Here is a 27327-nt window from a genome sequence, read left to right on the forward strand (position 1 = left end):
TAAACAGAGAGTGAACTTTCTGCTGCTTGCCCTCATACCACAGTTGCTAATTATGTCTCTGGTGATAAGATAACTTAAATAAAACCATTAAAGGCATTCCTGTGACATGCCTACCCCCCATTCCAAGGGGAAAATGGCCCTCACAACTTTAACGGCACACTGTTTTGGCCCACTTTCCTCATGGGGTTTTGTGAATCAAGGAGAGTGCAATGAGCAGAGAACATTTTGCAAATTCTTAGCTATAGGGGGATTTATCAACTGCATACTCAAATATACCACCCTGACAAAAATGACAATATGCAGTGCTGTTGAGAGTGTGGTGAACTAAGCCATCTTCGACACTGCAGGTGGGATTGCAAATCAGCATGGATCTGGAAAATAACTTAATGCTATCAATCATTTTAAAGTGACCAATGTTTTGATATATAATTCTAATTAAAAGAGACTAATATAAGATATAGTACCAAAGGCAAAATAGAAGAAAAAAACCCCAACAATCCTCTATGCATAAATCAGTTAATCTCAGTATTATTTGCAATATTGAAAAATGGGAAACAGCAAACATAATGCTTAATCACATGGATATTCTTACAGTGATTATGCTGCATTTATAATGTTTATGTTACATATCATAATGTAGCATATTATTATGAAGCCATTAAAACAGTGTTCATGAATGACTTTCAGTGATATGGAAAAATGTTTATAATGTAGTGTTAAATTAAAAAGGATATAAAATTTTATATATAACATTGTATTCCACTATATAATACATGAAAATATATGATTACCCAAGTGAAATATTTCTAACAGCTAAAAGATAGGTGTAATTTAATGTTTAATAATAAACAATCCTTTAAATAACTAATGGTACATCCATAAAACATGATATTGTTTAGTCACTTAAAATTATTTCGTAAGAACACAGAAATTTATGGAAAAACATTGAGGCCATTTGGTTAAGTGGGTGTATTATTAATAGTTTCCCAGGGATGCTGTTACAAAGCGCCACAAATTAGATGACTTAAAACAGCAGAAATTTATTCTGCCACATTTCTGGAGGCTTCAAGTCTGAAATCAGAATTTTGGCAGGGCCAGAACCCCTTTGAAGGCCCGAGGGAGGAATTCTTCCTTGTGTCCTCCTAGTTTTTTGGTCATTGCTGGCATCCCTGGCTCAAAGCTGCATCATTCTCATCTCAGCTTCGTCTTCATGTGGCCTTTTCTCCGTGTGTCTCTGTGAGCAAATTTCCCTCTTTGTATAAGGACCCCAGTCGTAGTGAACTAGGGCCTACCACACCCTGGTATGACCTCACCTTAATTTAACTAATTATATCTGCGGTGACCCTATTTCCAAATAAGGTCACATTCTGACGTTCTGGGTGGACAAGAATTTTGGGTGGAGACTTTTCAACCCAGTAGATGAAGTGAAAAATGAGATTTTTCAATACAAAATTACAGTAAAAAGTTAAAAATTACACACAACACACTCAGATGCGTAGATGTACACACACACAGACACACACATGGAGTGGAAGGCTTTGTCAGAAACCCTTCATTGAGGGTTTTTCTGAGTGTCAAGGTTGTGGGTTCTGCTTCATGACCTCTGTGTATTTTTTTTTTGAATTTTATACATTTTCTACATTGAAAACATACTCCTTTTGTAATTAAAATAACATGAATTTTTTAATTTTTTGCCATTCAACTTGTCAAAAATGAAAATAACTGCTGGTGTTTAGCACACTGGACATGACTTGCTAGGGGGACTATAACCGTCTTGGGTGAGTCTTGTCTAATATTAAATATTTCAGACTTCTCAAAATGTGCATGTCTTATGACCCAGTGATTTCATTGTTTTTTAAAAAAAGAGTTTTGTTTTTTTTTAGAGCGGTTTTAGGTTCACAGCAAAACTGAGCAGAAAGTACAGAGTGCCCACGTACCCCCTGTCCCCACACACGCACGGCCTCCCCCATCCACACCCCCCCAGAGCAGCGCATTTGTCCCACGGAGGAACCTGCACTGACACACTGTGTCACCCAGAGTCACAGTCCACTCAGGTTCACTGTAGGCGCGCACTCTGTGGGTCTGGACAAGTGCTTAAGGACATGTGTCACCACTGCAGTGTCATACAGAGCAGTGTCACTGCCCTAAAAGTCCTTTGAGCCCCGCCTGTTCATCCCTCTCCCTCTCTGACTCTGGTAACCACCGATCTTTTTACCGACTGCACAGTGGCAGTTGCATTTTTCAGACTGGATCCTAAGAAAGCGTTACGTGTGTCCTGTTTGATTCAGCTGTGACGGTGTTTGCCACGCGCAGTGGAAAAACCTGCACCGCAAACTGCCCGAAGCTCCTCTGTGGGAAGCTACTCAGACAAGTGCCGTCGCCTCCAGTGGATGGGACTAAACTTAGTCACTAAAAGTAACATGAGTATTTATTGATGGGGGTTTAAGGTGAATGTTTGTAATACGTTAAGTAAATAAAATATGTTAAGTAAAAAACTAAACAGTGGGTACAATATGAACGTTTTAAAACAGGTACATGCCGTGCCGTTAAAAGTGCTTGTCTCTTCAGGGTGGTCTTAAGAGCAATCTGTTTAAAAATTTTCCTCTTTTTTGCTTCCCTGCATGGCCTAATTTTTTCTCTGTGACTATGTATCACTTTTGTAACAAGGCAAATCATAGAGGATATTCATTAAAAATTCATAATGCTTATCTGTGGGTGATATTGAGATTACAAATGGTCTTTGTTTTCTTCTTTATATTAAGTTGAGCCTAATAAGAAATTGCTTTTTCTGTAGGTGAAAAAGGTTAAATATTGGCCTTTTAAGTTAATTTAACTTATTACTTAATATTTTCTAAATATTCCACAGAGATTGTGTGCCTAAATTCCTCATATGCCTGAATTCCTCAAAAGGCTCCTGTTGAAAGATTTTTATGGGATAAATATAACATCATGGCTGTCATACAAATCTACAATGAACTTGTTTCAGAGATTTTATTTAACTCATCAATTAATGAAGGAATGAGCAAGATATTATAACAGATTCAATGGAGAACTCGAAGAATACACATATATATGCCATCATGAATGCTGAAAATTTACAAATAGAAGCAAAACAGGAGAATATCTGCAGGGCAAGAATCAACTGCGTCTCCACCAAAGTTCGCTTGCATCTCTGTGTGTAAGAATTGTTTGCATTGCTCTCCGTGTCTCACAGCTCAGAGTTGTAAATCGCTTAAGGACAGCTCAGGCCCTATTAAGTCAGCCCCACAATCTTCTTTGTCCATTTCAATTTCTTTTCCATAGCTTTTCCTGAGATGCCTTTTTATAACTAAAGACAAAAACCAAGCTCTTGAGTGTGCCCTCTGGTCTGGCTTCTAGGGGGTCTCATCTGAAGCCACCCCTTGCTTTCTTCTTGCTTAGGATCCACCCACCTCTAGGACTTCCTCAGGGGTCCCCGGCCTCCTTCCACCCACCCTGCTGCCCAGATACCAAGGCATATTCTCATCCCAATTAGCCTAGAGGTTCAAATTTTTTTAAATCAATAAATGACCCATAAGTATTACTAAAAACTAAATAATTTGTTAACTCAGAGGGATCTTCTAAAGGGGGTTGTCTCTCACCATGCTCTTGCCTCAATTTACTTGTTGATAAAATGCAGCTGATGAGCTCATGGGACTTTGAAAGGCTTCTCTAAGGCTAATAAGGTAAAGCTTTCAGAGTCATGACCCAGCATATTGTACATGCTCCAAAAATGTTTGCTGTTGTTTTTGTTATCATTATTATTATTAACTATCATTATTATTATTGCTTATTATTATGATTTCTAATACACCCCTATCCACCCTTCAAACGAGTAACATATTCATCAGGCCTTGCCTGGCAAGAGCATTTCTGGGAAGCTCCTAGCACACCCTCAGTGAAGGGGACTGTGTCTTTCTCTCCACCAGAGTGCAGGCGCTGCGAGGACTGGCACTTGGCTCAGTTACATGCCTGGGAGACTGTCTGGAAATATTAAACACCATCGAAATATTCACGGCATGAAATTAGTGGGCATTACGACTAACCCAGCCTAGGGGTGTTAGGAACTTAGAAGTGGACTTGACTGTGTAACTGCGAAGGGGATGCCCTCTGCCAGCACTGACTTGGCCGAACTGATTACCGAATTAATTACTTAAGAGTGATGAAAGTTAATAAGGGTTATGGAAACTCATTATGTGCATAAACAAACCCACAGAACCAGACAAAAGACCAGAACTGTTAACCTAAAATTCTAGAGTTCTTTGAGCAAACCAAATGGATGGTTGTATGATTTTAAATTGATAGGAATAGAAAGGAAAGTCCAGGCCATTAACATAACTTGTGCTTTCAGTTCATTTTTCAAGTGGACTTCCTATTGCTTTCTTTCCCTGATTAGATTGACCTAGAGTGACAACTCCTGAATGTGTGATATTTTTAGCTCATTGCTAATATCCAAGGACAATGGAATTCAGGAATGCAAATGGTTTTGGTAAGGAGTAGGCAGAGAAACACAGAGCGTGGATAAAAAACTCAGGCAAAAAAGTTATTCCTATTATAAGTGGCTTTTATTTTAATACTAAAGCTCTGAAGGATAAAATATTTATAATTTAGTATTGGTGATTATACCTCTCAAAATAGAGATTTTCAGATTTGGTCATTTTCTGTGGAGCAAGAAGAGCTAGTATCTTAGCTTGGGCTGCCACAACCAAACACCACAAAGAGGATGGGTTAAACAGCAGAGATTTATCTCTTTTCTCACCGTAGGTCCAGTAGACTCATGTCTGGTGCGGACTTCCTTCCGGCCTTGTAGGTGGTCTCCTTTCGGCCTTTCCTCGGTGCCTGTGGGCGAGGGGGAGAGCTAGATCGATCTCTCTCTCTCTCTGTCTCTTCCTGTTCTTACAAGGGCACTAATCCCATCATGATGCAGTTGAAACTGCAAGGGGGTTTCTGTCTAGGTCCACTGGATTGTCACACAAAGACCCAGTTATTGAGACAATGAGGATTGCCAAGGAAGAAAGGAATTTTTTAATACGGCAGATGTCTTGCTGGGAGAATGGGAGAAACTGCCTCAAATCCGTCTCTCTGACTCGTGGAGATCGTGGGCTTTTTGAGGAGCGGCCATGTGCTTTGGGGCAGGCTGAGGGGGTGGCATCATCAACTCCTCTGCCTTGCAGGAAACCCATCATTTCAGGCAAGGGTGGCTCACAAGCACTTTGGGAGGCCGAGGTGGGAGGATCACTTGAGGCCAGGAGTTTGAGTCCATCGTTTCTGGGAAACAACCCAAGAGGTCAAGTATGCATAATTAGTTAAAGGAAAGGATTATAAAAAACACATAAAGGTCATTGAAATTTGTTCATGGAGCCAGTGACAATGGGGGCTCCACCCTCATGACCGAATTACCTCTCAAATGCCCCAAAGACAAATAATGTCTTAGTTGTAAAAGGGAAGATGTTTCGATATGACTTTGTTTTTAACGGCGTGGTTGTGGTCTACTGAGGTTCCACACAGCCAGTGAGGTTAGGGGAGGTAACTTTCAGGGTTCACCAGACGTGAAGTATGGCTGATAAAGTTACTTGGGATGCCTAAAAAGGATACAAATGAGACCAAAATGGCCAGTTACTGTGCAGCAGGAGAAAGAAATAATTTTCCCCTGTCCTCCTAGGTTCAGTGCCTGGGGCCTGTGAACTAAACTGATATTTGAAAGACAGATTAACAGGAGAAAAAGGTTTATGTCAAAGGCATGTGGGAACCAACAGGGAAAGCCAGTGTCTCATTCAGTGATTAGAGTCAAAGGCTTGTATTAACATATCTAAGTTGGCAGGAGACGGGGAAGGGGCAGAAAGGCTTCTTATGGGAAGAACAAATGGGTTTCTTTAGGAAAGACAAACAGGTTTTTAGCAGAACGGGTGGGACATAAAAAATGTTGGCGATAAGGTTTGCAAATTGTTTTTTCTGTCTTCTTCAAGGTCATGATGCTCCCCTGAAGAAAGGGTTTAGGGCAGGTTTTATTCTCATTCTCTTTTCTGGGAGTAGAGCCACCCTGAAGAGGAATTTATGGCAGCTTTATTTCCCAGAAGTTTCTGCTTTTAGTCACATAAGGGAAGTTCTGAGAAGGCTTTTTTTTTTTTTCATCTCTTGAATCTCAATTGTTTCCGACTTAAAATAATCCCTGTGCCAAAGTGGCATATTTTGGGTGGTGTATTCTGATCCCCTTCAATGGAAGGAACAGGATTCTTCTCCTCTGCCCCCATTTATTCGCTTTTGTGTCTTATTTTATTTTTATTTTCAATTTTTTAAATTTATTTTTACCCTGCATTGCAATGCATGCAAATGCATCTCACTTTATTTATGTGAGCTACAACTTATGTGGTGCCTATTATGTGCAGATGTCCTTGACTCTGAGTCCCCTGACAAGATTAAAATGGAATGGGAGTGACAAGCCAGGTATTCACAAAGAACTGATAAAAAGCAGACAGTTGAACACAGTGCTCACTCCCAGGGTTTGGGGAGACAGGCTTTTCCAGAAACAGTCACGGGCTCTGCAGAGCCAAGGCGCTGGGAGCCTGCCCTCCCCAGCAGTTCTCAGGCGAACGACAGCACACTGTGCTTCAGTCCCAAGGCTGTCAGGTTCCAGAGGACTTCACCCTCAGGACATTATTTCTTTCTTAAAAGGACTTGTTCCTGTGGATATCCAGGTGGCTGGCTGGGAGAAGGAACCGGTTTCTCCAGCCCCTGGGCCTTTGCAGGCCGGCTGGGCAGCCTCTGCCCTGCTGGTGGGAGCAAACAATGGGGCCAGGGTGGGACTGAGCGGGGTCTGGGCTCTGGAGGACTGGAGAAAGCTTGCCAGGAGGAAGAGGAGGAAGAGGCCGCTGAAGCCCAGCCGGGAGGACCCCGGCCTGAGGCCCTTGCGTGCCCAGCCTGGGCCTGCACTTCCTGTGTCTGCGGCCTGTGGGGCTGGCTGATGATTAACGAGGAAAGCTGCCCTCTCAAGCGCTCACACCTGCCTGGCCTGTGGGGCCCGTGGGGGGGCCCCTCTGTGTGCCTGACAGAGCCACTGCGTGAGGAACTTCCCGTCCCCAGGTGAGGAGGGGTCAGGATCTCTAGTGGCCGGACAGAATCTGTTTCCACCTTTGTATGGAGAGCGGACAGCAGCCAAGAGGCCTCTAGGAAGCGGAGCCCCTTCGCCGAGCCCCGAGGAGGACATTACCTGTCTGAGGTAAGACAAGTCGGGTCTGCGGCCCTCCCGGGCCGGGCCTTTGCCTCCCGGGCTTCTCCACAGGCCCCGGAAGGCGGCTGGGCTCCGGGGAAAGTGCTGGGAGATCACACACGTGATCTTTGTTTTGCAGCTTCCGCAGAGTTAAAAATTAAAGGAGTGGGCTTCTCTGAGAGCTCAGAAACGTGAGACGATTTCTCGTCAGTGCGTGTCACCTGGGGATGGGCCGAAAGCTGAGACTCAGCTGGAATTTGGGGAGTCAGGAGTCAAAAATCACTGTGACGCAGGACCCATGCTGTGCCCCGGACAGACTCGTTCCCCTCCAAAGGGAAGGGCTCATGGAATGCAGAATCCTTCTGAAGTTTCTGGAAGTTCTGAGAAGGCAGGCCCTGAATGGAGGGGCACACAGAGCTGGAGTCTTTGGGAATTGGGGTGGGGGTTAAATCCTGCATATTTCATACAATTTGATAAGACTGAGGACTTTAAGAAGACTTTGAGTTTTTCAACTCACAGTAGGTACTTCAAGTCTTCCATAATGAAATGAACGAGAAGTTAAATCTTGGGTCCCGCTCATACTACCCCACAGAGATATTAATGAGCAATACCTGGTGTATGTTCTCATTTAATCAAAGCAATTTATCTGGTTTCAGTTAAACTTGAAGTCAGCTTTGTGACAATGTCCCAACTGCACACACCCTTCAAATGCCATCCCCTCATAAATCCATGTGGTAGTAACCTTGTGGCTCAGTTCCCGGGGCTGTCAGCGTGTCCCCACACCGCCTGCCCTGTGGGTTCTGCCGGACTCTTCTCTCTTGCAGAGATTAAATGACGTGTGAGGATGTTGGCAGAATGAGCATTTAATGAGTTAAGCAGAATGAGCGTTTAATGAGTTAAGTAATCTGTTTTCTGTCTGTGTCTGCCTCTACTTGCTTATCAGTGACGAGAAGTATTTCCCGATGGACCTTAATCTACTGCTGCAGTTTCAACAACGCAGGGTCCACACTTGGTATGATTGCTTTCGGTAAAATGTGTAAACTTTCGTAATGAGACGTCTTCCTTTTTCCTCCTTTCTCTGCCAGAGCCTGGAGTTCCAGGTGACCGGTAGAGCAGTTTGCTTGTGGAGTTGTGTTAATTGAAGCTTGAAAATTAGTAAATGATTTATTTGGCACTTAATGATCCTGGATCTTGGGTCAGTCTCGGAAGGCTGCGGTTTCATTTTGGTTGTGTGCAGCTGCTGCATAACTTGCTATTGAGAACTATTTTTAGGGGTTTTCTGAGTCTATTTCAGACTGTTACAAGGGGCTGGGTTCCACAGTGTGAATGGTACTGCGGCACAGTTATTTCAAACTTTATATTATGGCATGCATATAGTTTAGTGCACCTACTCATTTTTGCTTTCCAAAGACATCATAGAAATGAGGGGTGGAAACTCCACCCTCCTCCTCGAGAGCAGTGAATGCCCAGCAACGTGCCTGCATGTCCGGCATGGGGTGTGGGCCCAGCATCTTTGCGACCCTTCTCACCCTCACTCTGTTTTATTCAGCAACTCGGTGAGATATGCTCGGGCTGATGTGTGGCAGTTGTTTCCCATCCTGATTTCAGTTCTTGTATTTCTGCTTCTGGGTTGGCTGTGGGGTCTGCCTTCCAGGGCCTGCCCGAGAAGAAAGATGGGAGCCCTGGGTGTGTGTCAACACATTATAAAATCTCATTTTGGGGTCTCTGATGGGACCTGGCACCTCCTATTTCAGAGGGACAGGTGGATTCCCCTAGCAGGGCTGTGACATCTGTGTGGATGTGACAGCCAATGTGAGAACCACTCAGGTCACTGAGCTCCATGCATCGAGGGGGTGGAGGACTGTTTGAGATGAGGAGACCCTTTCCTGAGGCTGAGGAGCATTGTTTTTGCAGACAGGCCCTGGTGTGCCAGCACAGAGGTGATTTAGCCCTAAATGTTCCAGTGGGACCAAGCAGTAGTGGCGAGTGCCTTGAATAGGCCAGTCCCAGGGGAGAAGGGAAAGGCAAAGAGAAAAAATGCAGGGCTGCAGGGTGAGCAGGAGGGTCATCAAAGAACAGGGAGGGTTGGAAGGAAGGACCAAGAGGTGTACACGGCAGAATCCTCAAAGGGCAGGCAGCCAGCCAGGCCTTACTCAGTCCACCTTGACTTCCCTAACTCTGACCTTACCCCCTAACCCCCCTACTCTGCCATGAGCCCTCTCTGCACTTCCTCAGATGTGCTAGATATGGTCCCACCCCAGGACATTTGCACCTGTGGCTTCCTCTGCAGGGAAAACTCTTCCCATAGATGTTGGAGGAGGTGGCCATGGCCCCACCTCATCACTGTCCCTAGCGCAGCTTCTCGGGAGCCTGTCTCCAACCACCCTGCGGAAGTGATAGCCAACCCGCCCCACGCACACCACGTCTCTCTACTTTCTCCACACCTCCTGCCACCTTCTAATAGGCTGTGTAATCTATTCGTTCATTGTGCTGCTTGTCTTCCCTTTGGAGAATGTGAGCTCAAACGTGGCAGGGTGGTTTTCTCAGTGACGAGGGACTGAAATGAGTAGCAGCGAGCCCAGGCCCCGCAGTTGGGTCAGCAGCTCAGAGCTAAGGCTGCTCCATCCGCAGCCCCATGTATATGCGGGCTCACCGGGGAGTGAGGTCATTAACTCAGTGATTCTCAGACTTGGCGAGCACCAGAGTCTCCCAGGAGGCTTGTTTAAATACGGATTGCTGGGTGCACCCCCCAGAGGTGGTGGTCCGAGGTGGGACCAAGAACACGCTTTTCTGACGTGTTCCCGGGGAGGCTGCTGCCGACCACCCTGAGACGTGCGGATGCACCCTGTCCATGGGCACATGTGAGCTGGCAGGGCACAGAAGACCTCTGCAGGGCGGACACTCGTCAGTGTGGGCTTTTACCTGCTTGCTTTATGTTCCCAGGGCGAGGAAGACCATGCGGAGATGCAGGGCAGCTGGGAAGGCTTCCTGACCGTGCTGGGCGTCCTGGCCGGGCTGGCAGGTAGGCGTCACCTGGACTGTCTGTGGGCACCCAGTGGGACCGTGCCCAGAGGGGCCACCAGGGCACACAGCTGCCAGAGGGTCTTCCTTAGGCATTTCTCACTGCATCCCTTTCCCTTGGCCCCCTCTTCAGGGGGGTCTGTTTCCTCCTGCAGCGTCCAGACTCCAGGTGCTCTGGAACCCTCACCGTCATCACAGTCCTGGGAGCCTGCCTCAGGTTCCTTCCCACCAGTTCTTGCACCTGTCGAGATGTCCCCTCCCCCACCTGGGTTTTCACCTCTTCAGTCTCTTTCTGGCCTCCAAGGAAGACCTGCCTCAGGCATCACCTCCTTCCTGAAGCCCGCCAGACCCTGTAGTTCTCAGGCTGAGAATCCCAGTTCCCGTTTACTGACGGGGTGAGGGGCCTGTTGCCTGCGATGCCTCCCCTCCCTCTCCAGCCCGGGTGTCAGTCGGAATGGACTTGAGTGTGTGCAAGGCCTGGGTCTCCTGCCCAGACTCTGCTTTGCAAAAGACACAGCGTGCAGGCTGGAGGCTCCTTGGCAGGGCTGGAGTTTGTACAGCCAGGTTTAGCTTTAAGTAGCTCTTGTCTCGGTTCCATTGCTGCAGGGGTGTGAGTCTTTCTGGGCGAGATTATAAACCCCTCTTGCGTTCTTTACTGCAGTGATTTGAAGGCATGTGTTGAGGAATAATATATTAAATACATACAGAAAGGGCACATGTCCTAAAGGTTTAGCTCCATGAGTTTTCACAAACTGGGCACATTCGTGTGACTGATGTTGAGACAGAAACATTCCACGAACAGCTCCTTCTGGTGTCTTCCCGCCCCTCCCCAGAGGGACCATTGCTCTGACTTCTCACTGCACGGACGAGTTTCGCTTGTTCTGTACTTTATGTGTGTTCTCTATTTTGGATGGCCACACAGTGTGCTTTAAAACTCTGGTCCTGACAGCATTTGAAAAAAAATAAAGTGGAATAAAATAGAACAGGAAATATCAGAGTGTGTTGCATGCAGAACTGTTCTGTGAAATCTTGGTTTGGATGCATTTATACATTAGTCTACGAGCGCCAGGCTGTGGTGTCGAGCTGCGTTTGGGGGCAAAGATGTCTGGAAGTCGTTACGGTAAGCAGTGCAAGGCGCTCGGGGGTGCTTGTTAAACAACTGTTCGCAGAGTGGAGGGGAAAACAAAGTCCCCCTGCTTCTGTAGAGCTTAGGGGCTGAGGGTGGGGCCAGCAAACCACCCTCAATATACATCTTGGGCACAAGGTACCATAGGGGCCTATTTCGGCCACGGTGACAAAAATCTCTCCCAAAGGTTTGGTGGGCGACTGATGGACTCTGGATCTGGTGTTTCGTTTCCCTGAGGGAAGCTGAGCCTTAAGTACTGTTCTGAGGGCAGAGAGGCTCTGGCTTGAGGCCTGGACATGAGAGCCCCCAGGGAGATGGGGTCATCCCCAAATTTGTAGTGAGCACTGAAGCCCTCCGATGATTCATCTTGGGAAGTCCCGTGGGCAGAGTCGTCTTCATTTGTAGACTTGGCTCTGAATAGCCAACAGCAGCCTCCGTGTGCACCCACGTGGCGTTTCCCAGCCCACCCCTCTCCACGCTGCCTACCGTACGATGGGCTATACAGGACTCAACCACCTTACTGTTCACTCAGTGAATATTCACTGGGCCCTTGTTATACGCCGCTTAGTTGTAGGCCCTTGGACGAGTAGAACCAGGCATAGTCCTTGTAAACACAGAGCTTAGAGCCTGGTCAGGAAAACAAGCATGAAATTGTGAGCAAAAATAAATATAAAACCTCGCTGTCACAATTCCTTTGCTGCTTTGAGACCCTGTTCTAGAATAGTAGGCTAGATAGGGTGGTCTGGGAAGGCTTCCCTGGGGAGGAGATGATGGGGCCAGTAGCTGAGGAGCAAGCGAGGCTGCCACTCCAGGCTGGTCACTGCATGTGCAAATGTCCTGAGGCCAGAAAGAGTTGGTGAGTTTGATAAATTAAAAAAGGTTCAGTGACTGGAGGGTGGAGTTTGGTCCAAATCGAAGCTAGGGAGAAAGCTGATGTGGGGCTAAGTTGGGTATTAAAATGTGATAATGTTAAGTATTATCTGTTTTTTATCCTAAATGATGTTGATCTTTCAAAGTGTGGAGGTGGAGGTGGGAGAGGGGTCCCAGCTCAGATTCGTGTTTTGAGAAGCCCCCTCTGGCTGCCAAGGTTAGGGTGCTGGGGGTGGCTCAGTGGGACACTGGCTCCTCCTGCCGCCATCAGTGAGACCTGGGGGTCTCAGGCCATCCCAGGACCCTCCCTGGCTTCTTGGTTTCCTTCTGTGGGTCCCCACGTCTGACGCATCCTGACTCCCATTGTTTCCTTTGAAGCTGCATCACCAAAGCCGTTCTCCTCTTCTGCCCCCATTTCATTTCCCTTCCTCCTTTCTGACTCTCCACCTGCCTCTCTGCCCGGCATTCCCACTCATTACAAACTCCAGGACGAGATGAGAGGTGATGGGTCCTCAGGAGCAGCTAGGGAGGCCCAACAAGAAGATAGTGGAGAAAGAGGTGGGTGGGTGTAGACCCTTATGTCCCCGGACCAGGAGCTAAGAGCAGGCGTGGCAGAAGAATGACACTTGTATTTAGCATCAACTTAAGGAGGAAAGGCAGGAGCTACGGAGGTTGGCAAGCGTGCCACCATGTGGGCCATTTAAGCTTTGCAAATGTTAGGGTGGAGTGAGTGGAAGAAAGGGAATCTTTGCAGTCCTGGTGGGCAGCCAGTCGTTCACCAAGGTGCCAGGTAGGGCAGGAGAGAAAGCGGGAGGCCAGGGCCACAGACGTGGATTTGTGAGCTGGGGAGAGTTGGCATGAGCCGGAAGCTTCCAAGTGGATAACCTCCTACAAGGGAATCACAGGGACAGCAGAGGCTGGGACCTGGTATTGGGTGACAGTGTCGCTGGTGGCCACAGGGAGGGTCCTGGGTGGGAGCTGTCTCACTGCCCTGCCCCGTCTGCCTATTTGCTCTACAGAGGAGAAGGGGGAGCAAAGGCTAAAGGGAGGTTTTGAGGTGAGGTAGGCGACTGATAAAGGTCTTATTTGCTGTTTTCGTGTATTTGCTCTGTGTAGGGCAGGGTTACACACCCCACCACTGATAAGACACAGAGGAGAAAGGAATGAGGTTCAGCACCTCGAATTACCAGAAATACAGCCTCGGAGTCTCCAGGCATAGCTGGAGGGTGGTTTACCTATGTCAAGGGCAGCTCGGTGTTTAGGATTTGGTACCGCCTGTTTAATTGAAAGGTCAAATCCAACTCAAGGACTTTCCTTCCTTCCTCCCTTTCTTCCACCTCCCCAGCTGCAGCGTAGGGTACGGAGGCTCCATGTATTAATATCTGATGATTCCTTGGTCACACATGCAGTCTGTAGGGTAGGTAAGGACTGGCTTGGGACTGAAATAATCTCACCATCTCACACAACGCAGTGGAAGGAACTACAGTTTCAGAGGGTTTGCTTATTCTGCTGGAGTTGTCTGAGCGGAGGTCCTCGGAGGGCCAGCCTGGGGCCCCTCGTACTGTGGGGCTCTGACCATGTGACCACCATGACCCGAGGCAGGGGTGGAGGAGGAGCTGGGTCATTACAGCAAAGGATGAGAAGTGGCTTGTCCTTCTTTCCTTGGGGTGTAGATTTGGATATTTTTTTACCCCTCTTTCCCTTCCTCCTCTTTCTTCTCCTTCTCCTTTTTCATCTTTTTTCTGTTTTCTTTCTTTCTTTCTTTCTTTCTTTCTTTCTTTCTTTCTTTCTTTCTTTCTTTCTTTCTTTCTTTCTTTCTTTCTTTCTTTCTTTCTTTCTTTCTTTTCTTTTCTTTCTTTTTCTTTCTTTCTTTCTTTCTTGACAGGGTCTTGCTCTGTCACCCAGGCTGAAGTGCAGTGGAGTCATTATAACTCACTACAACCTCAAACTCCTGGACTCAAGTGATCCTCCTGTCTCAGCCTCCTGAGTAGCTGGGACTACAGGTGTGCACCACCACATCCGGCTAATTTTTCTATCTTTAGAAGAGATGGGGTCTCACTCTTGGCTCAGGCTGGTCTGAAACTCCTGACCTCAAGCGATGCTCCCACCTTGGCCTCCCAAGTGCTGGGACTACAAGCGTGAGCCACCGTGCGCAGCCTCCTTCTTCTTAACATGCACTTTGGGGTTCACTGAAAGGGCCTTGTTACCCCAGTGGCTGTGGCTTCCCTAGGGAATTGGTTCTGACATTCCTTCCTCAGATTTTTTTTTTTTTTTTTTACATCAAAGATCAAAGGGATCTTGGAGCAGAGAGACCTGCCCCAGGGGTCGGGCAGAAGACCTGATCTGAGTTGTGTTTTAGAGTCACTCCTCTCTTCTCCTGTCTTGCCCAGGGACAACACAGAGTAGGGGTCATGTTTACCTGGACACGGGGTTGGCTTAGTGAATTCCGCCTTCCTAAGTTCTGCCTCTGCCGAGCCAGGGCCCCTCCTTGACCCTGGCCACCATGCCCCCTCCTTGACCCTGGCCACCATGCTGGTCCTGCTGCAGTGGGTCCTGCAGCTCTCTCTGTCCCACCAGCGAGTCCCCCCGAGGGAGGCAGGTCCGTCCGCAGTGTGCTCCCGGCACTCAGGGGAAGTGTCAGTGAGTTACTGTGTGTCTGCCAGCATGGCTCCTCCCCAGAAACCCCGAGGGCTGTGATGAGACTGTTTTAGAACCAGCCTTATCACTGGGCCTTGCAAGGTCGGAAGGCAAGGGGGCACTGCAGTTATTTGCGGACACTCTACCAAGGCATATGGCAGGCTACCTGGCCGGCACCCTGGATCACGCAGTGCCAGAAACTAAGAGGAATATGTTGCAGTCTTACCGATGCAGGGCTGAGAAGAAAGCAAGGTGTGTGGTCTGAGTGACATCAGAGGGGAAAGAGCATGAAATTCGGAGTGGAAAGGTCTGATTGGGTCCAAGTTCCACTGCTGTGACTTCAAGTCCTGCCATAGTGCTAGGCGACAGAGTTGTTTCCTTACAGAGGTTCAGAGGGAGGGTCTGTTGCCGGCAATCACTGGCCTTGCATAGCTTGCGGATGTATCACTCCAATCTCTACTTCCATCTTCCCATGTGTTCTTATCTGTGCTTCTGTGCCCAAATCTCCCTCTGCCTTTCTCTTGTAGGGACACCTGTGATTGGATGTAGGGTCCATCCTAAATCTTAAGATTTCATCTTAAGATCCTTAACTAATTTCATCTGCGAAGACCATATTTTCAAAGGTCACACTCTGAGGATCAGTGGACGTGAACTTGTGGGGAACACTGCTCAACCCAGCACAACCATGGACTGGGGGGAGTGGAGTGGAAAGGTGGGGACGGCAGTGGCTTGTGTCTGCTGGAAGGGGGGATGCCTTGTGTTAGGGCCAGTAGGACACGCGGAGTCTGAGCCATTGGATTGGACACCCCGGGTGCTACAACTATGAATACAGAAGGGTGAGACCGTACAGTTGATTTACGTAGATTAATGCATTTACCAACTGGAAAACTTGGTTGTCTTCCAGCTTCTGGATCCAGTTATGCAATCATAGAAGGTCCCAAGAATGTGACAGTCCTGGAGGGCTCCGAGGCTCACTTCAACTGCACCGTCTCCCAGGGTTGGAAGCTCATCATGTGGGCTCTGGAGGGCACCGTGGTGCTGAGCGTGACGCCCACGGAGCCCATCATCACCAACGAGCGCTTCACCTCCAAGAGCTACGACCTGGGCGACACCTTCATCTCTGAGATGGTGATCCACGACGTGCAGTTCAACGATTCGGGGCAGGTCAGATGCAGCCTCCAGAACAGTAACCGGGATGGATCTGCTTTCCTTTCGGTCCAAGGTGTGTGTGCAGGTGGCTCCAACTCGGAGCATCTGGAGTCCATCGGGTTAGATGTCAGAGGGCCGGCAGGGACCTTCTGAAGGCCATGCCGTATGGGATGACACACGGTCCACCTCCGGTTGGTGTGACACTTACAATTATGCTGAGCTGGAGAGTGTTTTGTGGTTTGTTTATATGTCACCTCTTTCCCCTCTCTCTTCCTTCCTTTTTTTCACGTGTGGTCAGCCTTCAGCTGGCAATAGGCTTAGGATTATTCTGAACAGACTAATGTTTATTAATTTGTTGATTTCTCTCCTTTCTTCCTCACTGCCTTTCTTCCTTCCCTTTTCCCGGCTCGGTTCCCTCTCTATTTCCTTCTTTCCTTTCCTCTTTTCCTTATTAACACTGTTAGAGACGAATTTTATCATTTCTCCATCTAATCCATCTCAGTATCTAATAGCCTTTCTGGAAATATATCCTGGAATTCTTCTGGGGCCAGTTGCAGTCACTTTTCTTTGACTTAGAGATAGATAGTTGACAGTCACTGCCCTTTCTCTAGTTTTTCCTATACTTGGCTGCATTTCTGCTTACTCATTTTTCAGCTTTGGAGCATGCTTGAAATTTTCCTCTTCCCAGCGGAATTTCCCAATCTATTTCTCTTCCCTGTCCCCAGCTACAGTGGTTATTATAGCCGAAGGTGTGTGTTCACCAAATATACCAAGTTGTTGAGAGAAAAGACAAGAATATACAAAACTTACAATAAGGGATAACTTACTTTTCATTTTTAAAGGTAATTTTGAGGTGCTGAAGATCATGTTGCATAATAAAAAAAAGTAAAGGAGTGCTTTCCAAGGATTTGGAATAGTCTCACCAAAATTGAATCACTTTGCATTTTTGTAAAGTATATTTATACTCTAATATAGATGCATTGGAACTAGTAGAATTCGTAATTTCTATGGCAGTGTTTCTGACAAGAGACTATATTATGCCTTTGAAATAATTTCTTGTATCAATTTATCTACTTGTCTAGAAAAAATTCCCAAAGATTCTGTCCATATTCATGTTGCTATCAAATCCGATTTGATAACATTTGGTGGAGACATTTCTACCTATTTCTATCTTCAAAATTCTTTTTTACTTTAGAAATTTAACTGAATTCATGTACCTTTACTTTTGTGTGTCTTTAATTTTGTGTGGTTTAGTTGGGGCACAATGATATTTTCTAAATAAATGATCTTATAAGGCTACCTAGGACTATTGGCCTAGTTTGCATGGCCAGATTTTTGTTACAATAATTTGTAGTATAAGGGAAAGAACGCAGGAAAAGGAATCAAAGTTATAGATTCTGGTTTTGACTTCACCAGTTATCTCCCAGAGAGACTCTTGGGACGGCCCAATTTCTTCATCTTTAAAATTGAGATAAGGCTTCCTGCCCACCTCACCGGTTTGCTGTGAGGATCAGGTGAAAAATTGACTGAGGATGGTTTGAAGACTCCAAAGTTTCCTTAATTCTGCACATTAAATTGGGAGCCAGAGCGCTCTAGCGGTTAGTAGCGCACACTCGGGGGGCCAGCTGCCTGGGTGCACGTTCCCTCTTTATCGCAGTCTGCGTGACCCTGGGCACGTTACTTGATGACCTTGTGTTCCAGTTTCCTCATCACAGGGCCGTTGTGTCGTCAAGAGTGTAGGTGTGTGTAAAGCCTTCACAGCAGCGAGCGTACAGCAATCACCATGTGGCCACGTGCTGTTATCGATTACATTCCCAATGAAAGGATGCCATTGTGTCAGGCATTTAGGGGTCACTCAAAGAAATGAATAGAATAAGACACAGTTCCTGTTCTCAAGGACCTCACAAGAAGAGTGGATAATGCAGGTCACACAAATATTCAGGGTGCCACACAGGTGCTGGCAAGTGCAGTGGACAGGAGATGACAGTCAGCAAAGCCTTCGTGGGTGATTCCACGGAGAAGGTGCCATTTGAGATGTGCCGTGGAGGTCTGTAGGTGGTTGGCAAAACGAGGATGCGAGGGAGCAGGAGGGCACCCCTCGGTCGGGGAAACACAGGATCAAAGGCATTGCTTATGATTGCTACAATTATGACATATCAAATTCATAAATCCAAGTGGTTTTGTAGCATCTTTTCCCAGAGCCATAAATCTACCAATTTGTCTAAATACCCCTAACGTGCATTTTGATATATTGGTAATTACTGTAGTTTTTGGTTTTAATACAGATGGAAGAACAGGCGTCTAGGGAAGTTAAAGACTCCTCCAAGGTCATGTGGAGGGAACCCAGAGGGCCGGGACAGAACTTGTCATTTTACCCTGGTGTCATTGGTCTGAGTGGCACTTAGTTCCCAGAGGAGCAAGTGTTCTCTGAGCAGCAGGGTCTCCCTCAAGGGAGAGAGAATCTTGAAAAAAGAGGAAACGTCTGTGAATTATCCAATGGTTGTTTTTCCCTCCTCCTTATGTGTCAACAAGAAAAACAAAGAGAGCTGACATAACTCCAGACTGCGTCATCTAAGATCCATATGAATACTCCAGTAAGCACTTTTGTGTGACGCGTTTGTCACACCACTGGATAACCTTTGTGAAAGCCAGTGGGGAAAAGTTGAATCCTGATTGTATACAGAAAAAAAAAAGTCTCAGATTGCTGCTTTGGTCTATTTACAGCCCAGTCCACCAACTGATTGCACACCAAACTCTAGACCTCTTATGGTTTGCGGGCCACAAGGACTTGACTAAGTTCAAGATTCTCTGTTACTAACTGAGGCAATGCCATTCCTCCCAGTTCCTGTCATCCTAAACCACCTCTCCACTAAACAAAACAAAACAATAAACAAACAAAAGAACAATCACAAAACCTTTTAGATTTAAGGAACAAATCCTTTTTCTACTTATTTTCATTTATAGTGGCCCTTGACTTAGCCAGAGTGCCTTACCTATTTTAAGAGAGTATTTCAGGAAAGGAAAAATTGGAAATCTAACATTTCAGAGTGAAAAGATCTTTCGGAGCTGATCGAGCTCTGAGTAGTCTCAGGACTCCTGGGCACACCCTTAGACCCTTTTGGGGTGGTCTGCAGGGTCACGACTGTTTTCATAATAATACTGAGACAGGAGCTTCCTTTCTTACTCTCATCCTCACAAGTGTGCATGGGAGCTTTCCACTGCACATTGGAAAGGTCCGGGTAACTTAGTGGACCAGCATTTTCCAGATGACTGAAGTATAATGATATAAAATCACGCAAGGGTAAAAGATCCCAGAATGCCAGATAGTGCAATGGATTTTAATGCAACAGAGAATGAAAGTTCCAGACTCCACAGTGCAACCAACCTTTAAGAAACCATTACTTGTTGAGTATCTAAGAATATACACAATTACCTGAGAAAGCTATTAAACCCTCCTCACTGTTTCAACTATGTATCCATGTGAGTTTAGATTGTCTTTACATCTTTCAAAGAAAGCAGTATATGGCAACAGATTGAATAAAGAAACAGATATGAGAATCCAGCAGACAGTAGAGATTTGCATAGGTGTAAAGCAGTGTCACTCTTTTTATTAATTTTTTTTGTTTAAAAATATAATCCTTTTTCATAAAAGTATGTTAGTCTAAATTAACATGTAATGCCTTATTATTTTTATGTTTGGATAAATATTTTAAAATAATAATTTAATTTTAATTTTGAATGTGATAAATATTGATAGCTACAGCCCACAGAAATGAAAGGTCTTTGGAGTCCTCGATCGATGACTTTGAAAACTGTAAACAGTACTGAAACCAAAATGTTTGAGAACTGCTGATCTGGGCAAATTATCTCACCCGATAGGCAAGGAACAGAGAACCCCACAATTTCCATGACTTGCCCAAGGTGACGGCAGTTTTGTGGCAGAGCCATGATTGAGAATAGATCTTCTGATTCCTAGTCTGGTGTTCTTTCCACTATACTGTGCAGCCAGCAGTTTTAGCGTGTTTTAATTGGGACATTTCACTGAGGCTGTGTCTTTCCTGGGACCAATCCTTAGGTTATTTCAGTAATACTTGCAAAAACAAGCGCTATTTTCATATGAGTTATATACAGTGTCAACACTGGCCTCTGCAAGTGGGTTCTTAACAAAAATTTAAAAATAATTCACCTAAGTTATTCTGATATGTGATCTGGGTTAGTTATTTCTGTAATTAGATTAGATGTTGATTTAATTTGTAACAAGAAATATTTTAAGACAATATCATAGGAAGTTATGTTCAAAAAATATGTGACCTCCAACATAAATAAAATGAATCTGACTGACCAAAACTCCAGGACAGACTTGCCTCCCGCTCTGGTACGTGTCCTCCTTATGTTTAAAAGAAGGTGGAGATTGTTTCCCTTTTTGCCTTTGCTGCCGGGACAGCCCAAGACAATTTTGTAGCTCCACTTCAGTGATTGTGTAGCCTCCTATGGCACGGACATCTGCTTTCTCTTTCCCATATAATTATTTTCCTCCGGTTCCTGATTTTCATTTGTTCATTTTCCATGTAATTTTATGTTTTCTTGGGAGCAACTTCCCCTTCTTTGAGAACACAGCAGGTATAAAAAAAAGACACAGATAAAATCCGAGTTAAGGTTTCCTGGTATAGACACAGCCTTTTGGGCTTGGGAAAATAGGTCTCATGAAATGTGATTTGAAGCAAAAATTAAAAAAAAAAAGAAATAGAAAACCTGGGAGGCACTGTCATTTCTTCAGAATGTTTCTCTCTTTTTCCTTTAGTTATGGGAGCGTTGCTTATTCCCAGTGGTAGTCTTGTGGTCACTGAGGATAAACCTTGTAATGTTACTTGCCAAGCGCTGGGCTGGACCCCACTCCCGGAGTTTTCCTGGGAGGTCGGCGTCCCCGTCAGCCAGGCAAGCAATTACTCTGTGCTGGATCCCGGAGACCTTCACAGTGCACTGAGCATCCTGGCTCTCACGCCACAGGGCAATGGGACTCTGACTTGCGTGGCCACTCTGAGGACCCTGCAGGCCTACAAGTCTGCAAGTGTAAACCTTACTGTGGTTCAGCCTTCCCTGGGTAAGTGGAGACTCTGCTTTGTATCAGATACATTGTTATTTCGTGCTTATATATTATGTCATTCTCCTTCATTAACAGTGCCTAGGAAAATCATATGGAGACCTTAATTTTCAGGTAGGGGTGCTAATGAAGGCAAATCTCATCTGCTGTTAGTTTAATGACCCCGTCAACTCATCTGCTTATTAAATTCCATCTTAACGGTTTTCTCTTTTCTAATTGCATTTGAAAACCATTTAGAATCTTGCTGATTATTTATCATGAAAGAGAGTCAGATTCAGAGACTAATAGTTGAATTAAACATTTTCCTCTAGCTCTTACCCACGGCTGCTCCAGTTTAACCCCACCCTCTGAGACAATATGAAGCAAGTCCTAATATTTGTGTTCAGGTCCTGTTGGATTTCTTCCAACTCCGTGCAATTATGATGCTTCATTTTTTACCCAGCAAATTCGCAATGCATTTCAAAGTATCGAGTCTCTATATTTTGTTTAACTTGACTAAGTCACATAACTTGAACGTTCAGATCCCCCCAAAGAATCTCCTGTAGGGTTCTTGGCATACCAGAAACTGTAACCACGTTTCCTGAAAGGTTGCATAGAGCCTGTGAGCTCCGAGTCGGCCTGGACAGGGTTGGGTGGGGGCGCTGGGGTTTTACTTTAATTTCTTTATTTTCCAAAAGAGGAAGGGAGACCTAGAGAAATGCCATGGTTCTATCCAGGTCACATAGCTGATGGGGCAGAGCTGGGCCTAGAAGCTAAGAAGAGCTTTTCTTTTGGTCTAAACTTTTCCTGTTCTGAAAACACCTATACTTGAGGTCTTTCAAAGTGCAGAACAAAGCTACAACCAAAGCAAAATAACAGCAGTAACAGTAATAAACAGCACTATATAGCACTTACCGAGTATCGGGCACTATTCTAAGCCCTTCTCAAATATTTACCAAGTTAACTTGCCTGACAGCCCTGTGAGTGAGTGCTGCTCTTATTCGTATCGTCAAGATGGTGACAGGGACAGCGTTGTTTAGATGTTGCTCACGTCTGTAGAGTGAGTAAATGGCAGGGACAGTCTTTCTCTAGGATCTGCTCACCTGTCAACTCTGTACACCATGTGAGCAGCCACTTGGGGGCATATGGGTGTACTGTGGCTGCCGTAACAAAGTGCCACAGACTGAGTGGCTTAAACAACAGGAATTTATTGTCTCGTAGTTGTGGAGGCTGGAAGCCTGAGATGTCAGCAGGGTTGGTTCCTCTGAGGCTGTGAGGGAGAACCCGTTCTGTGCCTCTCGCTTCCTTCTGGAGCTTTGCTGGCGACCTTTGACATGGCTTGGGATGCAGGAGCATCACCCTGGCCTCTGCCTTCACCATCACATGGCATTCTCCTGTCTTTTGTCTTTCCTGACACAAACATTTCTGAAGGGTCCAGGCTATTTCTGCAAGATGTCTCTTAATTTCACTCTGCCTGAATTTTTCCCACATACTTTGATTTAGGCTAAACACTCTTGGCAAGATATAGGCAATGCCATGTGGGCACAGGGTGACAGTTTTCTCTCTCGTTGGTAGTAAGTTTATGGTTCGGTTAAGGTGGCATCTCCCAGATTTCTTCATTGTAAAGGTACCTTTTGGCCTTTATAATTAATATGTAATCTGCAGATACTGTGGGAGTATCCTGTTTGCCCACAGTCTTTCAACTAATAACTTGCATTCATTACGTCATTGCCTGAATTAACTATTTCTATGGTGGTTGTGAGAGTGATTTCCTGCTTCCATCACTCTTGCCTTGTTTAGTAGTTGGCCTTCTTCCATCGAGAAGAGACTTCCGTGGGAATCCCTTCAGGTTGGCTCTGTGTCCTTCTGGCATGTCCCTCTTAATTTTTGAGCACTTGGCCCAACAAGATGTCCCAGACTCAACTTTGTACTCCTCTGTCTCAGCCTGGCATCAGCCATTTCTCCGAGGAGCCAACCTTAAATATCATATTTTAAGCTATCTAAATATGATAAATTATGGTCCAGGCTTTGAAAGGGAAGACTTAAAAATTTCCGTTGACACCCAATGGGATACAACTTTAAAGCGCACATCTTAACAAGGTAACGATGGGGCCAGAGCTCCGGCCTGATTGGTGGTAGCCCATGGAAATGGATTTTAGAGATTAGGTTGCCCGCACCTTTTTTCTTTTGTAGAGGAAGGGAAAAGGAAGGGACACTTAATTTCCCTTAATCAGGTTTAATTCAGCTGAATTCTTCTTGGACTAGGGCTGGCGCCTTAATTACGGTAGCTGGAGGCGTGACGGCCGGGGAGGTAAGGTCAGTGGGTGCCCTGCAGTGAGTTTGGCTTTATTGGATTCATTTGGAAAAGGGTAATTTGTTTCTAAATTATTCATCAAGGTCCGGAGCAGCTAGTGCTGGCTGCGTGTTGTGGGTTTTATGGAAGCTTTATTAGCTGAAGACCTCGCTGCAGCCTTGGCTCGCGGAGCTGGTGACCAGAGGGAGCTTTAAGGAGCACGGCCAGGCTCACAGAGAGTCAGTGAGGCTGGGCCCGTTCAGGCTTCTCAGGAATGGGATAAACATTGATTTTTCCACCCATTTCCTAGAAGTGCCAGGAATTTGTTTTCATTTCCAGAATGAAGCCTGAATGCCGTTTAAAGAAGAATGACAGTAGCAGATTAGGAAGCCTGACCAGGTCAAGCCAAAAGTTTGTATGAAGTCCTTGCTGGTTCATAGTTCAAAAGGCTTCTTTAAAGAAAAGCACATTGAAGGGGTTAACATTTATCTTCAGATCTGTTTTTCTAAAAAGCAATTGTCTTTTTAAAAATTTATTATTTTTTAATTTCAGTGGGGGTGGGGGTATGAGTATTTTTTGTTACAGAAGTAATATGAGCCTTGCTCATTGCAGGCACACCTAAACCTGGAGAGGGAGGGCCCCTCCCGCCCCTGTCGGTGCCATCTGCACCCCTCTGGGATGTCCTCTTTGTGCACTTATTTGTGTCTAGGTTGCAGAATGATTAAGTGAAGCGGTATTTCTAGGACTCCCCAGCACCGTGTAGGATGTAGTGATTTCTGGTTATAATCTCATTTTTTTGAGAAGACAATTTGGAAGGCAGGGAAGGGTGGTAGAAGGACAGTTCTGCATCTTTGCTCTGGCACCGATGGTGCAACTTTGGGCAAGTCACTGACCTTCAGGCTCAGTTTTCTCTCCTGTAAAATGGGCAGGAGGAGAATAGAAGTTCCCTGTCCTGGGTGTGTGTCAGAGTCGCTGGAGGAGCCTTAACACATGTGCAGATGCTCAGGCCGCTCCCCAGAGGTTCTGGTTTTGTTGGTCTTCATGGAGCCTGGGAATTGTGATTTAAAAAAAAGTTCCCAAGTTACTGCAATGGGCAGCCAAGACTGGGGGCTACTGGCCTGAAAACCCTCTAAGACCCTGCCTTTCCATCCAGCCTCATCAGGGGCTCCTGCCCACACAGACTTGGAGACGAGACAGCCTGGGTTCTGATCCTAACTCACCCACTCATTAGCTGTGTGACTTTGGGCAAGTTACTTACCCTCTCTGAGCCTCAGTTTTCTCATCTGTAAAACTGAGATAATAATAATGCCTACCTTATAGGGGTGTTGTTGGTGTGAGAATTAAGTGGGTTAAAATGCCTAAAGCACTTAGAACTGTCCCTGCCCCAGAGCACATAGGACAGGAGAGTGAGCGATTCATTATCATTTATTTTATTGATTCAGAGATCTCCTGTGTCCCCTCCAATGGGACAGGAACATGCTTTGCACATGTTGGTGGTGACATTTTGTATTAATATGTGCTTTGCATGTGCTGCTGGTGACATTCTGTGTTAATACACTTGGGTTTAGGAAATTTTATGCACCCTTAACTCTGTGCATTCCTTTGAGAGCATCTGGGAAATACTATTTTCCTTTTCTTCACAGATGGGAAAAGGACAATCTCGAAGCTGAGATTAAAGCACACGGTACAGTCATTAATGCGGCCCTAACAACACACAGAGGTGTGAAGGAACATAGGGAGGAAGGGAAGTGGTGTTGAACGTGGAGATAATCCTCCCTAGTCACTATTTGTGGGTAACTCAGGTATAGTATACACAGCCTCTCCCACACACCTGCCATTCACTTGGAGTCACGCACACTCACAGCTTCCACCAGGTACCTGTAGACTTTCTGAAAATATATTTATTTCATACCTGGGCCATATTTTCCCCAGAAGGATTATTCCACATTGGAGATGAAATGTGGCAGAAGGGAAAGGCATGCGTCAGAGGACCTGTGGTCTCCTGTTCTGAGCACCCTGGTGCCCTTAACGTAGTCTCTTTGTCCTGGTGTCTTAGCTGCATGATGAAGAGGTTGGATTGTGGATGAGATCATTCCAAGAGTCTGTTTTCTCTGTCCACTGTCATGATCTCTGACCTATCAATATATGGCTATTATTTATTTTTGCAATCTACTGTAAATGTACTAATTTAAAAAATCAGCCTCATACTAAAGAAAAATATCCATGATATATATATACACACACACATATCTATGTGTATATATATATATATATATATATAGAGAGAGAGAGAGAGAGAGAGAGAGAATGTATGTATACATATGTAATACATGATAAATTAAAATGATTATCAAAATAAGAAAGGTTCACCTGTGTAGCTCCAGCACGAAGTCATTCCTCTTCCTGGCTCATACACTACACTTTGGGCTCCACTGGATTAGCGGGAGATTTAAACTTAGATCTCACCTGTGTGTAAAACTCCCTGGGAGATTTGCCTTCCAATGGAGTGTGGTCACAGCAAGTAGGAAGTAAAAGAATGAGCGATGTGGTTCCTGGTACCAGCTGCCATTTGGGTCAGAGTTCAGGGCTTGTAACAGTGTAGGCATCACTTTGCTAAACTTTGTGGTTAAATCGGAGGACAAGAGAGTGTGTAAAGCCACAATGTCATGAACTCTCTCTTGACTTAGTCACCACCCGTAGTGAGGGGGCCCTCCCCTTCCTTTAAACAGGCACTCCCTGAGGATAAAGCAGTGCTAGATTTGAGGAAAGGTTGTTATGTCCAGACCCAAGAAGTTGACACGAGTTTGGCATGCTAATATGCTAATATTTCTCTCCAGTAGAGAAGAAAAGGCCCCTGCTAGGGAATGTTTGAGTAAGTCAACAAGCATGTTGTCTTATGCCAGTGAGAATTTCAAGCCAATCTCTTAAATCTTGATCTAGACCTTAGTCTTTAACCCCAGCCTGCTCCCTTATTGTGAAAGCTTGTGGTATTTTCAAACTTCAGTTTGCAAAAGAGTCCATGAAACTGGATGTAGGATGACCCCGGCAATCTTGAACTCATGCAGTGTACCGCAAAGCAGCAGTACCCAACTTTTTGGCACAAGGGATAGGTTTCATGGAAGACAATTTTTCCTTTTTCTGTGGACCCAGGGTGTGGGATAATTTGGGATGATTCAAGTACATTACATTTATTGTGCAGTCAAACCTCTCTGCTAATGATAATCTATATTTGCAGCCGTTCCCCAGTGCTAACATCACCTCCTCAGCTCCACCTCAGATCATCGGGCATTACATAACCTAGATCCCTGGCATGTGCAGTTTGGGGTAGGGTTCACACTCCAATGAGAATCTAATGCTACCGCTTATCTGACAGGAGGCGGAGCTAGGGGTGGTGATGTGAGTGATGGGGAGTGGCTGTAAAGACAGAGGAAGCTTCACTGGCTTGCCCACTGCTCACCTCCTGCTGTGTGGCCCGGTTCCTGACAGGCCATGGACTGATCCATGGCCTGCGGGTTGGGGACCGTAGCCTTACAGCATTCTCAGAACTTTCACACACACCCCTGAACAGCCCGGTGGGGTAAGAGCTGTTTCTGGTAAACAAGCCAGACGCCAGCGTAACAGGGAACGTGAACAGCAGCCATGCGATTTGATGGGCTCCACTGACAGGAAGCCCAAAGCTCTTGTCCAGTCATGAAGCTTCCACACAGTGTTCTGATTTCAACTCCAGATTGTAAACATCATTCTATCGTATATTCATGATATAATTATGTGTAGGTCTGGGCTTCATCATTTTATTACCACACCTGTGGGAGGGGGCATACTGGGACAATGTGGGTGGTTGCTTGGGCAGTGTTGCATTTTGGCTGCACTCCGGGGATTGCCAAAGTGTGGGTCACAAACTCACATCGGAATCACCGGAGGGGCCA

At 45.8% G+C, this 27327-nt stretch overlaps 1 protein-coding gene across 2 annotated transcripts in view; it reads left to right on the forward strand.

Moving 5' to 3' along the window:
• Nucleotides 1-6617: 6617 nt before the first annotated feature.
• Nucleotides 6618-27327, forward strand: part of IGSF5 (immunoglobulin superfamily member 5) — a 42551-nt gene continuing 21841 nt past the window's right edge. For both annotated transcript variants that reach the window (XM_045540695.1, XM_045540696.1), the window contains exons 1-4: nt 6618-7234; nt 10169-10247; nt 15784-16101; nt 20830-21129. In XM_045540695.1, coding sequence (XP_045396651.1) covers nt 10190-10247; nt 15784-16101; nt 20830-21129 — 676 coding nt within the window. In that variant the 5' untranslated portion in view covers nt 6618-7234; nt 10169-10189. The remainder of the gene's footprint in view (nt 7235-10168; nt 10248-15783; nt 16102-20829; nt 21130-27327) is intronic.

The sequence above is a fragment of the Lemur catta genome, chromosome 1 (genome assembly GCF_020740605.2).
Source record: "Lemur catta isolate mLemCat1 chromosome 1, mLemCat1.pri, whole genome shotgun sequence".
NCBI classification, from domain to species: Eukaryota; Metazoa; Chordata; class Mammalia; order Primates; family Lemuridae; genus Lemur; species Lemur catta.